General features: G+C 46.6%; 1 protein-coding gene across 1 annotated transcript in view; it reads right to left on the bottom strand.

Moving 5' to 3' along the window:
• Positions 1 to 5,699: 5,699 nt before the first annotated feature.
• Positions 5,700 to 14,260, bottom strand: part of TUNAR (transmembrane neural differentiation associated intracellular calcium regulator) — a 50,918-nt gene continuing 42,357 nt past the window's right edge. The window contains exon 2 of the mRNA XM_060277450.2: positions 5,700 to 6,490. Within this exon, the coding sequence (XP_060133433.1) occupies positions 6,305 to 6,490 (186 nt within the window). The 3' untranslated portion in view covers positions 5,700 to 6,304. The remainder of the gene's footprint in view (positions 6,491 to 14,260) is intronic.

The following is a 14,260-nucleotide window of genomic DNA, read 5'->3' as shown; positions in this document are numbered from 1 at the left end:
AAAGTGTTTTGACAGCTGTCAAAAGCTGTCAAGCTGTTAAAAGATTAAGAAAATCTATTATACTGCTGTGGATGGTAAAATTTGTTTGAAGATGAGGCAGAAGTAATCTAATTGGAATCAGGACTTGATTTGTGATGGAGTTAAAGACAAAGGAGAAGAGCAACCAAGATGGAGCCGACCGTGTAGCAGGAAGGAATTTTCCAGCACCCTTTGTCCCCTATCTCCTGTCTGCCTGCGGTTAAGAGAAGTATGAAAACAATGTATTCTCGAGCCTTCCAGGAGGCTGTGCTGAACTATCTACAAATATGGGAGGATATGTATAAGGAACGGCAACATCCTAATTCATCATCAATGGAGACTGAGGTTCAAGATCAGGATTTAGAGGACAATTTCGATTCTGAGACTGTGTGTGAGGAGCAACAATTTGACGATAATTTTGAAAGTGATTCGGACCACAAAAAATATGTTTTGGATGATGCAAAACAAGGACTTGAAAAGGAAGAAGAGGACGATAATGAGAAGCAAAGTGAAATGAAGATCAATGGAAATGAGGAGCCTGGAGGGACTGAAACATGGAGTGGTGTCATTGAGGGATGGGAAAGACAGGGGGAGGGGGGAACAAGGGCCTGGAGTTGGAAGTGGGAAAGAACTGGTGTGGGGTGATAATTTTAGTTAAAAGGTTTTTTGGTTGCTGAATAACGGTTTCTGAAATCTTGGCTTGTTAAAGGAAATGCTGATCCAATTGGGGGAAAAGGCATCGGGAGAGGGGAAGGAGAGTGTTTTAAAGTTTAAGGTTAAGATTTTGATTAGAGATGTGATAGTATATAAAAACTGAGTTTTCTGGAGGGAGCTAGAAGAATGGTTGAGGAAATAAATTCTAGATTAGTATTAATATTTTTGTGTTTAGATAGGTGTTTGGGTAGAGAGCTGCCTGTCTTCCTCTCTTTGCTCGGAGGCACCTAGTGGCAGGGGGTGCTCTGAGGGGAGAGGAGGGGGTGGAGAGAAACCCAGACACAAAAATGGATCCTTTGAAGTGCTGTGCCCCGCGGGTTCCTCTTGTGGCAGGAGGGGACTCGTGGGGGGGGGCAGCATGAAGAAGGAGGAGGATTAAGTTAATATAAGAATAAGATTTTGAATTAGAATAGAAAACCCGCCATAATTAATTAGAGAAGTTAGGAAAACCAGGAGGAAGAGAATCGAGGAAGTCACAATTACAATGTTAAGAAAATAAGAATTGGGAATTTCTTTTTTTTCTTTTTCTTTTTGTTGTTTTATTGTTAATCTGATTGTTGTGTTGAAGAAACAGCTGGGGGAAAACCAATCCTCAGAGCTCCTCCATCCCTGTCCTCTCAGTGGCAGGGAGGGGATGAGGGGGGAGGAGGGAGGGGGGAGGTCAAACCCAGCCTATAATGGACCCCTTTGATTCTCAACGCCCATGGGTACTACTGGTGGCAGAAGTGGACTTGTGGGTGGAGGGAAAATGAAGGGACAGAGTCTACATTGTATGTTTTGTTTGTCTTGTTTGTATAAAAACCAATAAAAATTATTATAAAAAAAAACAAATCTCCATGACGGGGTGAGCTCCCGTTGCTTGGTCCCTGCTCCTGCCAACCTAGCAGTTCGAAAGCATGCCAAAAAGTGCAAGTAGATAAATAGGTACCACTACAGTGGGAAGGTAAATGGCATTTCTGTGCGCTGCTCTGGTTTTGGTGTTCTGTTGTGCCAGAAGCGGTTTAGTCATGCTGGCCACATGACCCGGAAAAACTGTCTGCGAACAAACGCCGGCTCCCTCGGCCTGTAAAGTGAGATGAGCGCCGCAACCCCAGAGTCGTCTGTGGCTGGACTTAACTGTCAGGGGTCCTTTACCTTTTAAAACAGAAATGCAATACAGCTCACCACAGTGGAGAGACCGTTAAAAGGGGACCTATGTGCCTGGGCTCATTCTGCTGTCCAGTCCGTTGGTAGGTAACTTCAAGGTTCTCCTTTCTAATGAAACTGGATTTGAACTGGACAGCCCTTCAAAAAGGAATAAACGTATGGGAAAATGATATCTGGGATACAGCAATGTCTGAGCATCTCACCAGGCACAGGTGGGTAATTAAGGGCATAATGAAAAGAGGCACCTTCCAAAAAATGTGGACCCCTTTCTTTAACTATGTTAATGACTAAAATCAGGACTCAGGACTCAGCTACACAGGTCAATTATAACATTAAAAATGTGCTGTAAAAATGTGACAACAGATGGTGCTGTAGAGCAGCAAGCAGAAGTCAATGGTAAATTGCACAGGGAGCTATAAATACATTTTATAGTGTTCTTCATATCTGTGTAGATCCAGCCCTTGTTATACCCATCACTCAATATTCTCAATGGACAGGTTATGTCAAGTAATATGTTTGAACGTTGAATGTGTAAGCTTATGTCTATAATAGATGGCTAGAACAAACATAATTAGCTGTACTGCTGGACGAGTGTTTAATAGCTTTTGCAGTTGTTTAAAAACCAACAAAAATGGTTTAAAAGGAGAGAAAGAGAGTGGACTCTCCATGTGCCCTAGCCACTCCCAGGCTATATCAGGCCTCATGGCCTCTTTTCCAGAGGGTTGGAAAAGGAAGCCTGCTTTTCCTCAAGGCATTGTCTTGTGGTCTTCTTTTGCTCTGGTCACCAAGCCGAGCTCATGGGAAGTCACTGGATGTGTAGCAAAAGAGGAAATATAACCTGGCAATGCAGCAGTAAGGGATCACACAGACATTCTTAAGTTTCGAGTGCCAAAAGTGTGGGAATTGTAGGTCAGTGAGGAGGATAGGGGTCTCCAAACAACTCCAAACACACTGAACAAACTACAGCTCCCACGATCCTTTGGGGGAAGCTGTGAATGTGAAAGTGGCGCGATGCTGCTTTAAATGTATAATACAGATTTGGCCCTAGTCCTACAAGGAATGGCTACGATTAGCTTGGAGAAGAGAAGGCCAAGAGACTGCTTTCAAATATCTGAAAGGCGGTCATGCTGACGGTAGAGCAGACTTATTTTCTGTTGCTCTGGAGGGGCAGGACTGGGACCAGTGGGTGGAAATGGGAAGGAAACAGATTTTGGGGAAATGTCCTAATGGCAAGAACCTTTCCACTGCCTTGGTAGGTGATAGTTTCTCTGTTGCTGCTGCTGTTTAAGCAGGATCTACACAGCCACTTGCCAAAGATGCTGCAGTTGCAAGATGCCTGTACTGAACAGCTAGACTACATGACCTGCAAGATCCCTGCCAACTCTAACATCCTATGATCATCTCTTGATGTTGCAGCCATCTAGTGATAAATTTGCATAGCCAGGCCGTTATGTTTGCTGGGGGGAAAGCAAAGAAAAGCCCATATCCTTTTTCTTATCTAATTTTGAGCTTACAAGGAATCAGGGCTGGCTGACTTGGTTCTCCTCCCCCAGCTTTGTGTTCTGCATTCTTACCGTGCAGGTTGAATTAGCAAAACCTGAAGCAAAGATATACACAGTCATAAGACACCGCTTTGATAGCTCCCCCATGCTTGCTTTTCAAAGTGCTTTCTCAACATTAAGCCTCTTAGCACCCCGCCGAGAAAGATCTACATTATTATCCAAAGCAAAGAGAGGTTAACTGCCTTTCCCCGGGCACAGAGGAGGCAAGATGTAAACACAAACCAAATTATAACCCTTTCACTAGTTTCTCGGTCCTAAACTATAACCAGGAGAGTCTACCTGTCATTGGGCCAGCTTTCAAAAGAGCTAATGATCTCCAATTAGGGTTGCATTTTCCAATAAGTTCAGTTTGTCCTTGTGTGCAGAAGAGTTCTTCACATCCTGCTTTATAGAAGGGGTGAAATGGCTCCTTTTTTGCTACTACGGGTCTTTGCTTGAAAAGGGAATGGGTGGCATTCAACACTGTGCTCCTCTGATCGTTCCATCAGCACAACTATATCAGCTTACCAGATAGAATGATCCCCCCTCCCCTCTCTCCATGTGCTTTTTCTGGGGGTTCTCCCAACCCTTTAAAAGCCCATTTCAAGGGGAAGGAGAGTGGGGGGAGCCCATTGCGCAAGCGGAAGCCCATCTGCTGGCACGGTTCAGTGGGTGAATCCCATCCAATATATTTATAGCTGCATCAGACTTGAATGTTGAATGTATTGGATCTGGATGGAAACTTCCCACATTTGTTTAATGCTAGTTACAGGTAGGTAGCCGTGTTGGTCTGCTGTAGTCGAAACAAAATTTAAAAAATCCTTCAAGTAGTGTACTGGAAGCAATCTGTAGTATAATCTTGTAGCTCTTCTCTACCCCCCCCCCACCCAATTCATTCTTTCTTCTTTAAACTCTATGAGATCTTTATAAGTAGCCCACCTTTTATCCATGTTTATCCTTTTCATTGATACCACCTCAGTAGGGGATAACCACCTTGGTGTTTTCCTTTCTAAGAGGTCCTTATGTCTCAGTCAGGCAGTGTACAGGATCCTTCTTACGACATGATTTTGGAAACCTTTATGTACCCTTGTTTTGTCATAATACAGATATTATGCATGGCATCCATAACATAAGTCAAAACCCTCTTTTCCCTCATTCCATTGCTCCATCCATTTTGCCCCTCTCTAAAATCAGCCACCCCATAAGAGGACTTCTCTGCACACTTCCTGTCGCTGCCATTTATCCTTTCCCACAGAGCTCCCTCCCCCCGCATAAAAGTGTGAAGGTCCATAGGCATCCTGATGACACCCCAGCATTAGTCCAAAGCTGGTGAAATACAAAAAGCAATACTTGAGAAGTATTAGTAAGAGAAGTGGGAGGACCTCTCAAACTGATGCTATCCAATTTTTAACTCATATCCGAGAGCAGGGGTGCCCGCTTAAATAAAATATTGTGGGGGCCCAGGTAAGCCCTGCCTCACATAATCAGTCACATGACACAGTGCACACACACCATTTGAATGGAAATGCCCATCAACTTTATGGGTGCCTGTCTCCCTCAAAGATTTTATTGTGGGGACCAAAGCACCCACGGTCCCTAGGAGTTGTCTCCTATGTCCAGGAGTACCATGAAGAAGCCACAAATTTTCATATTCCCCTCGCAATCTATATCCCATTCAAATATGTGGGCTGCAATCCTACACTCATTTATCTCACAGCAAGCCCCGTTGAACTTAATGGGACTTCAGTATATCCTTGAAGTCCCCGTCAAAAATGGGAACTAAGTATATATTTGAAAGGCTTGACATTCTCTGAGAGGAAGAGTGGAGGTGGAACAGGAGGTGGAGCAACTCTTTCTGCTCCTGTTGTTGTTTGTCTATATATAGAGTTGTGCCCATGAAGCGACTTGGCAAAGGTCGCCGTGCCATGCCTCCATATGAAATGCAATGTTTTCCAACTGATATTCCTGTTTCAAGTCAGGCATGTAAGCATGATGTGTCTGGGCTCTGCAGTGGAGCAGGAAACAAGGTGTCTGTCTCTGCGGCAAAGAAACAAAACTAAAGCCCAAGCCCTTAGCATATGATGATTTAGAACCAGGGGGCGGGGGGGGGAGGATGGAGGAAAAAGAGGGGCGCTCTTTTGTGGAACAAACCCAGGCTGGAAAACAACAACATTGGCGTCACCCAAAGTTTGGCTCATGCTAAAAATATAGCACATTTATTAAAAATATATATTTATAAACATCGGTTTGAACAGACACAGATGTCAAGCAACCGAGAGAGAAAAGGAACGTCAGGTAACCTTACTTTGCTCAAGGTTTTACCCTTTGGTAGCTCAGGCAGCTCAGCGGAGTAGCTGGTTCCCCTCCCCCCTGCCTTGTGATTGCACCATATGTTCATTTTTAGTTAAAAATTGGAAAAAAAACAAAGAGCGAGAGAAAGAAAAGCTTGCTAGCTTCGATGTAAACCAAATAAAGAAGAGAAGAGAAGATGCAGACTTATGGGCATGGAACTTAACTTGGCACAGATATGCTATATATTTGTCACTGTTTATAATAGTGTCCAGTCTTTGGCTGTATTGAAAAGTTTTATCCATAGTGGAGGGGTTTTCCTTGACCCCCCCATCCAAAGCTGATACTTACAGATTTGCACTCATTTCTCTACGAGAGAGAGAGAGGGAGGGAGGGAGCGATGCGAGTTTTGCTTGTAACTGTGTGAAAAAAAGTCTTGTTCAATTAATTGTGCTTCAACCTCCAACGCCCTCAGGCAGAGCTTTTATGACGTCTTAATATACTACAGAGTCAATTCTCATTAAGCCGTGTGTCAATAGCCGGCCACGTTTGCCATCACCTCTTGTCAGCTGTCTCCCCTGTTTTGTGTCTGCGCCTCACAATGTCGTGTAGATGTACACAAAAATGATCACGACGAGGTTCAGGATTGTCCCGATAATGCCCAGCATTGCCAAGATGGACTCCTCTTTGCTCTCCTTTTCCTGGTTGCCTTTTTCTTCTTCATTTCCACTAGTGATTACCATCTTGGTAGCCAGTTTCTTAATCCTTCTCCTCAGGCTAACCTACAATGTAAAAAAAGAAAGAAAGAAAGAGAGAAGGAGAGAGCAAAGCAGAGAGTCAGAATACAATTGCTCTATTCATGAATTAGTGAACAGGCAAATTCTGTCAGTGTCAGTTCCTAATTTTTCCAGTCTTCAGTTCTCCACATTTGCACATCAGCTTGCAATTTTTAAAATTAAAACTAAAAAGGCCTCGTGAAAACGCTTCAGTACCTGAGGGCAATATTTACCACACTTCTGTATGCAGTTTTGCATGATGTTGTGACGTGGGGTTTGTGATTTCAGCTCTCTTGACATAACATGCTGGAGACAGTTCTCTAGTAACAGCTCTTTATTAAAGTGAACAAGACTGACTGTGAGGGCAGGAAGGCTACATTTATAGGGACAGGGAACTAGCTAGAAAGGGATACATTTTGGAGGGAACAATATCAGGCAATCACAGTGCTGCCTTTTGGAGGGAACCAATAAGACAGAGGATCCAAATACAGCAGCTTAAATGACCCAATAGTAGCTGTACCCTCTGGAACCAAAAGGCAGTTACTTTATCCTAATGCAAATACAGACAATAAAAATACAGAGATAAAATCCTTTGACTCAATACACAACACCCCTCCCCCCCTAGTGAGCACAGCAGACGTAATCCCTCAGGTACTGTGGGGTCCTACAACTTCTACTTGATCTCCTGACAACAGGTGTTGCAGGTTCTGGATTGGGTGTTACCTGTGGTGGAGGGGCTGCTATAGGGGTTTCGTCAGGAACAGATGGAGTCCCAGACATCTCAGGGTCCCCTACCTGTACCTCGTCATCCTGAGGACTAGCAGACCCTGGTTCATTTGCTGAAGCCCCTGGTGACTGCACCTCTGGGCCATCTTCACTCTGGTCTCGCAGCTGTGCGTCATTAGCCAGGGATGAATTATCTGACTCCTCCCTGCTGAGCGCCCGGCGCCTCAGCTGATCTATATGTCTCTTCCAAACTTGCCCATTTTCCAAGGTCACATAATAGGACACAGGTCCACTAGCCCGGGTGATCACACCGGCCACCCACCGCGGACCTCGTGAATAGTTCCTCACCCAGACCAGATCTTCAGGGGCGAGATACCTTGTTGTGTCAGTCTCAGCCTGGGGGGTTGCTCTTGAATTACGGTTTGGCATTTTATCTGGGTGGACATAATCCAGCACCGTTACCAGTCTTCTACCTAAGAGCAGCTCGGCTTGCGACTTGCCCGTCGCAGTACACGGCGTCGCATGCTGCAAAAATAACATTCGCGCAATGCGAGCCGACCAGTTACCCTCCATTAAGCGTGCAATGGATTCTTTGGCTGTTCTTACCATGCGCTCAGCCTGCCCATTGGAGGATGGGTGAAAGGGCGCAGATGTGACCCCTCTTATGAAGTTATCAGCCAAGAATGCCCTGAATTCTTGGGATACAAAAGCTGCCCCATTATCTGATACAATGGTCTCAGGTAACCCGTGGGTTGCAAACAGCTGCCTCAACACCTTGATTACGGCAGCTGATGCCATGCTAGGGACCATCGCCACTTCTAACCATTTGGAATATGCATCAACGATAACCAAAAAGACCTTCCCTTGGAATGGCCCAGCAAAATCTATGTGCAGCCGGCTCCAGGGAGTCCTGGACTGCTCCCACCAGTGGACTGGTGCTCTGGCCACTTCTGGCCGCACCTCTTGGCATGCCTTGCATGTTCGTACCCATTGTTCTATGTTCTGGTCCATTCCAGGCCACCACACATAACATCGGGCTAGCGACTTCATCCTGACCATTCCCGGGTGTCCCATGTGAAGCGTCTCAAGAACCCTGTTTCTCAGTGGTGCTGGGATGATCACCCTATCTCCCCATAGGAGACAACCCTTATGCATGGACAATTCGTGCTGCCTTGTCGCATAAGGCCTGAATTTTTCTTCATGCGGACCACCTGGCCACCCCCTCCCCACCCAAGTGAGCACACGGGAGAGAACAGCATCTTTCCTCGTTTTCTCAGCTATATCAGTAGCTGTTACAGGAGCCCCCGGAAGTGTTTCTAGCATCATAATGTGCTCCGCCGGAGCAGGATCCTCATTGCTCCCGCCAGGAAGGGGCAATCGACTCAGCGCATCAGCGTGGCACAACTGTTTCCCCGGCACATGGGTCAAGGTGTACTGGAACCCATTCAGGAATATTGACCAACGCAACATTCTGGGGGAGAGAATTTGTGGCGTTTGTTTGTTTGGGTTGAACAACCCTAACAGTGGTTTGTGGTCCGTTTCAATGGAGAATTGGCGACCGTACAAATAATCATAGAACCTTTTGATTCCCGACACAATTGCTAGTGCCTCTTTATCAATTTGAGCATAGTTGCGCTCCGTGGGTGACAACGTACGGGAATAGAAAGAGATGGGCTTTTCCGACCCATCCGGTTCCCTATGACTCAGCACAGCCCCCAGGCCGTATTGAGAGGCATCACATGCCAGGACCAGCGGCTTCGACTCATCATAATGAGCAAGGACGCTCCTGCTACTCAGCATTTCTCGCAAGGAGTCAAAAGCCTTCTGCTGCTCCCGCCCCCATCGCCACACATTCTTTTTCTGCAATAGTCTATGTAATGGTTCAGCTACCGAAGCTTTCTGGGGTAAGAACGAATGATAAAAGTTAATAAGTCCCAGGAATGACTGCAACTCCGTCTTGTTCTGTGGTCGTGGTGCCTCGATGATGGCCTTAATCTTAGCATCTGTGGGGTGGATGCCTGATGCATCAATCTTAAACCCCAAGAAATCCACCGTTGGCACCCCAAAACTGCATTTTTCCTTTTTCAGTTGCAATCCCACCTCCTTGAACTTGAGCAACACTGCACGGACACGCGCAACCAGTTCCTGTGGGTCTTTTCCAGCAATCAAAACGTCATCAAAAAATGGCAAGACCCCTGGCAGACCTCTTAACAGGCGTTCCATGAGCCCTTGAAAAATCCCTGGGGCCACACAAACTCCGAACTGTAATCTGTTAACTCTGAACGCCCCTTTATGTGTGACAATAGTCTGTGCTTCCGCTGATTGTGGGGTTACTGGCAGCTGTTGGTAAGCTTGTGCCAGGTCAATTTTAGCGAACACCTTGCCCCCAGCCAGTTTAGCCAACAGATGTGATACAACTGGAATGGGGTATGAGTTTCCCCTGAGTGCCTTATTGATAGTACATTTGTAATCTGCACATATCCTGACTTCCCCATTTGCTTTAAGGGGCGTGACGATTGGAGTCTCCCACTTAGCAGAGTCCACGGGTGAGAGAACTCCCTGCTTGACCAATTTATCCAGCTCTGCCTCGATCTTGGGTTGCAGTGCAAATGGCACTCGCCTTGGTTTGAGTCGGATTGGGGCCACCCCGGGGTCCAACTCGAAGTCAACTGGGGGCCCTTTATAACAACCCAGTTTTCCATTAAAGAGACCAGCAAATTCCTTGCATAATGCCTCGCTCATCTCAGGGCAGGTTTGGATTGAATTAAGCCCTGAGATACTCAGTCCCAGGGCGGGGAACCAGTCAGTGCCCAGGAGACTGGGGCGACTGCCCTTCGCAATCACCAGTTTGAGTACAGCCTGTTTGTCCCGGAACTGTACTCTCACAGCACACATTCCCATAACATGGATGCGGCCTGCTGAGTACGACTGCAAGGTTGCCGGGAAGGGCTCCAGAGGGGGCAACTTACCCCTGGGGAAGAATGTCTTCGCGGTCTGGTCCGACACGATGGTGAATGCAGATCCGGAGTCCACCTCCATGTTGCACTGCTGACCCTCAATTTTCACCTTGACGTGTGCCTTGCCTTGCGCTGGAAACTGCACGGCCCTCCCGTTGATCTCCGTTACGTAGTGGCAGTCCTTTAGAAAACGAGTTGCTGTGGGCGGTCTGCGATGCTCCAGTCTAGGTGCTCCTGTCGCTCCCGACGCCGCCGATCTACAGACCCTGGCGATGTGACCCGTCTTTCCGCACGTCCGGCACATAGCATCCCTGAAACGACAACTCTTCCGCCCATGGTTTCCGCCACAACCTGGGCAACTGCCTTGGTGATCTTTGTGCACAGTGCAGGCCTGACGCACCAACTCGACCCCACGGACTGGGCTCTGGCTCGGAGTAGCCTCTAGCCCGTCCATGGCATGCGCAACTTCTATCTGTGGCTTAGTGGCCTTGCGACTGGCATCAAGCTCCTCTCTTTCATAATTCTCCGTGGCAGTGGCCTCCTTCAAGGCTGAAGCAAGGGTAACCTCTTCTTTAGCCACGATGCGTCTTCTGGCTTTCTTGCTGCTCAGACCACCAACAAACCGATCCAGGAGAGTCTCTTCCAGATTTTGGAAGCCGCAGTGCTGAGCGAGCTTCCGGAGTTCAGCCAGAAATGCGGATACAGACTCCCCAGCATGCTGCTGCCTCTTATGGAACTCCATCCGCCAGGCCATCTTGGTCTCAGTAGGCGCCAAGTGGCTTGTTAGGCAGGCAAGAATATCTTGGAGAGATGTCTCACTCAGCTTCGCTGGAGCAAGTAATGCCTTGGCTAGCTTGAAGGTCTCGGGCCCACAGTAGCTCAGGAATGTGGCCCTTCTTTTGCTGGCATCGGTGATCCCTTGAGCCACTGCAAAGAACTCGAAGCGTTCGACGTAGTCTTCCCATGTGTGGGGCTCTGATGGCTGGAAGGGCTCCAATACCCTTGGACTCTCCATTGTCCTAGCGGGCAGGGTCGTCTTCTCAGCTGGCCAGTGAGTCTTGTTCTAAGCTGCAATCCGGACTCTGAGGCAGGGCTGTGTTTAACCGCTCCTCAGCATTCCGGATCCCATCCTCGTCGCCAGTTGTTGTGACGTGGGGTTTGTGATTTCAGCTCTCTTGACATAACATGCTGGAGACAGTTCTCTAGTAACAGCTCTTTATTAAAGTGAACAAGACTGACTGTGAGGGCAGGAAGGCTACATTTATAGGGACAGGGAACTAGCTAGAAAGGGATACATTTTGGAGGGAACAATATCAGGCAATCACAGTGCTGCCTTTTGGAGGGAACCAATAAGACAGAGGATCCAAATACAGCAGCTTAAATGACCCAATAGTAGCTGTACCCTCTGGAACCAAAAGGCAGTTACTTTATCCTAATGCAAATACAGACAATAAAAATACAGAGATAAAATCCTTTGACTCAATACACAACACATGATAGGCATGTTTTTTTGCAAAGCAACATCCCCCAATGTAATGCATTTTCATCTGTTGTTTCATTGATAAATGCATTTTGTGCATACAGTACTTTACACCAGCACATTCATTTTTGTACGTTATTTATAGGCTAGGGACCTGCATTGCAAAATTTTGGAGAAAGGTGAATTCTGAAAGATGGCAGTGTTTTGGTTTGCATATTGTCTTGAAAAGTGCAAATTAGGTAACTTCACTTTTTAATAATAATAATAATAATAATAATAATAATAAATTTATTTATACCCCGGGCATCTGACTGGGTTTCCCCAGCCACTCTGGGTGGCTTCCAACCGAATCGTAAAAACAATACAGCATCAAATATTAAAAACTTCCCTAAACAGGGCTGCCTTCAGTTGTCTTTTAAAAGTAAAACAGTTGCTTATTGCCTTGACATCTGCTGGGAGGGTGTTCCACAGGGCAGGTGCCACTACTGAGAAGGCCTTCTGCCTGGTTCCCTGTAACCTCACTTCTCGCAGTGAGGAAACCGCCAGAAGGCCCTTGGCACTGGACTTCAATGTCTGGGAGAGTAGCTGGAAGTGGGGAGGCAGAAAAAGGTCCTCCTTTCCTTAACTGAAATCTTAGGCATAAGATTCTGAGCCCAGAGCTCAGAAAATGCTCAGGCGAATGAAATTTCCTGTGGCAAAATGTGCCTAGAACAATGGGAGTTTCAAATGCTGTTCATGGCTGAATGGAGATTTTGATATGACGAAAACCACCCAGACCCCCTGTTAGGCTGCACACCCAGACCCTCTCTGGGCTCTGTAACCTGGAGCCAAAAGGGTTCATTTATTAGCCTTTCCCAGGCTCTCAGAAGTTCTGATTTCAAGATCTGACACTCTGCAGCAGCACAGGTGAGGGCATAACAGAACAGGCTTGGCCAAATCTCATTTCTGCTAATATAATCAGAGAGAGAAAACAATCCCAGGAGGTAAACAAGAGTCCCCCACCTTTTTTCTATATTTTCCCTGCACAGAAAGAAAACTACAATGACTTTCTTATAAATAATGCAGAATAAAACCAGAGATGGAACAGGGTTTTTTTCTTTGTTTTTGTTTTCCCTTCTCCTTAATATAAAATGAAACATTTGCAACAAGGACAGCTGCTGCTGGTGGGATATGGTGCTGACCAGTCCCGCTTTTTGAAGCTGCAAGCTCTCTAGGACACTGAAAACACACACACACACACACACACACACACGACTGATATTTGGTCTCTGAAAAGCAATCACATTATCCCAAGCTACACCCACAACTCAGAAGGCTCCATATCCATCAAGGAAAGCAAGACAGGATCTTGACCCACCTGATTTTGCCATGGTTTCATCCCTAAGATGAAAGAAGATTCCACCTAAACATTAGGAAGAACTTCCTGACAGTAAGAGCTGTTCGACAGTGGAATTTGCTGCCAAGAAGTGTGGTGGAGTCTCCTTCTTTGGAGGTCTTTAAGCAGAGGCTTGACAGCCATATGTCAAGAATGCTTTGATGGTGTTTCCTGCTTGGCAGGGGGTTGGACTGGATGGCCCTTGTGGTCTCTTCCAACTCTATAATTCTAAGATCGCCAACTCTGCTGTGATCTCAGCCCCTACCCAGGCTGGTAATATTCTTACAGAAGTTGGGAGCCATCCCCACTCTCTGACGAGCAGTAGCAAGATTCCAGGGGGTTCCAAGTGCTCACCCAGGGTTTGTGCTCTTTTGGAGAGTTGAAGACTGTCATAGTTTTAAGAAATATGATTTATTCACCCATTTACACCTTCAGTCTGCATGGAGGGAGCCCAGATCTTACAGCGTGGTCATTTCGAGAGGGGCTTGTTCCCCACAGAGGTGTGGCATGTCTATCATTATACTGTAAGTGAGATATATGGTGGATTCTTAATGAGTGCCTGGCTTTAGGTCCTGCACAGCTGAGACATGCCCAAGCCCTTTTGCTAAATTTTCACACTGTGCACTTGCCATTTGGGGACAGGATTCCTTAGCCCCCAACCATACTTACTGCATAGCAGTATTTGCAGCAAGTAATGTGTAGGGAGTACCTGATCTCAAACGAGCCCGCCACAGGAAAGATACATCCTGGTCGCTATGAAAAAAGGAAGAGCAAATATTCCAAAGGCTATTAGAAAATAAGAGAGAAGCAGGAAATGTACCCTAAAGAGAAGGGGGAAACAGCTCTTTAGGATCCCAGGGATTCTTATTGCCTGATTCCCAAACAACTAACTTGTGTGGCAAGGCGTCCCCCTTGCCCTTTAGTCCTCCCCATACCAAAGGCACGACAGCTATTATTTTGTGTAAAATCAGGCCACATCTTTATTGACTACAGATGTAGAACCCACGACTTCTGGCCAGCCTGCCAGAAGGTCTTACATTGGGGTCAACCAGAAGTGGGGAAGTTCCTGACCTACATCAAGGAGTAACTCCCCCCACTGGATTGCACCTGTGGAGTGTTGTGGCCCCTCCACCCCCACCTGGATATCTAGACAGAAGCATCTCGCCTGGATCCCTTTAATGGGATATCTCACTTTTGGAGGGATCAGGTGGAGACTACAACCTCTCCTCCGTCCAACA

Source organism: Zootoca vivipara, chromosome 1, assembly GCF_965207765.1.
Source record: "Zootoca vivipara chromosome 1, rZooViv2.hap1.1, whole genome shotgun sequence".
In the NCBI taxonomy this organism is placed as follows: domain Eukaryota; kingdom Metazoa; phylum Chordata; class Lepidosauria; order Squamata; family Lacertidae; genus Zootoca; species Zootoca vivipara.
This window is presented reverse-complemented; position numbering and strand designations above follow the sequence as displayed.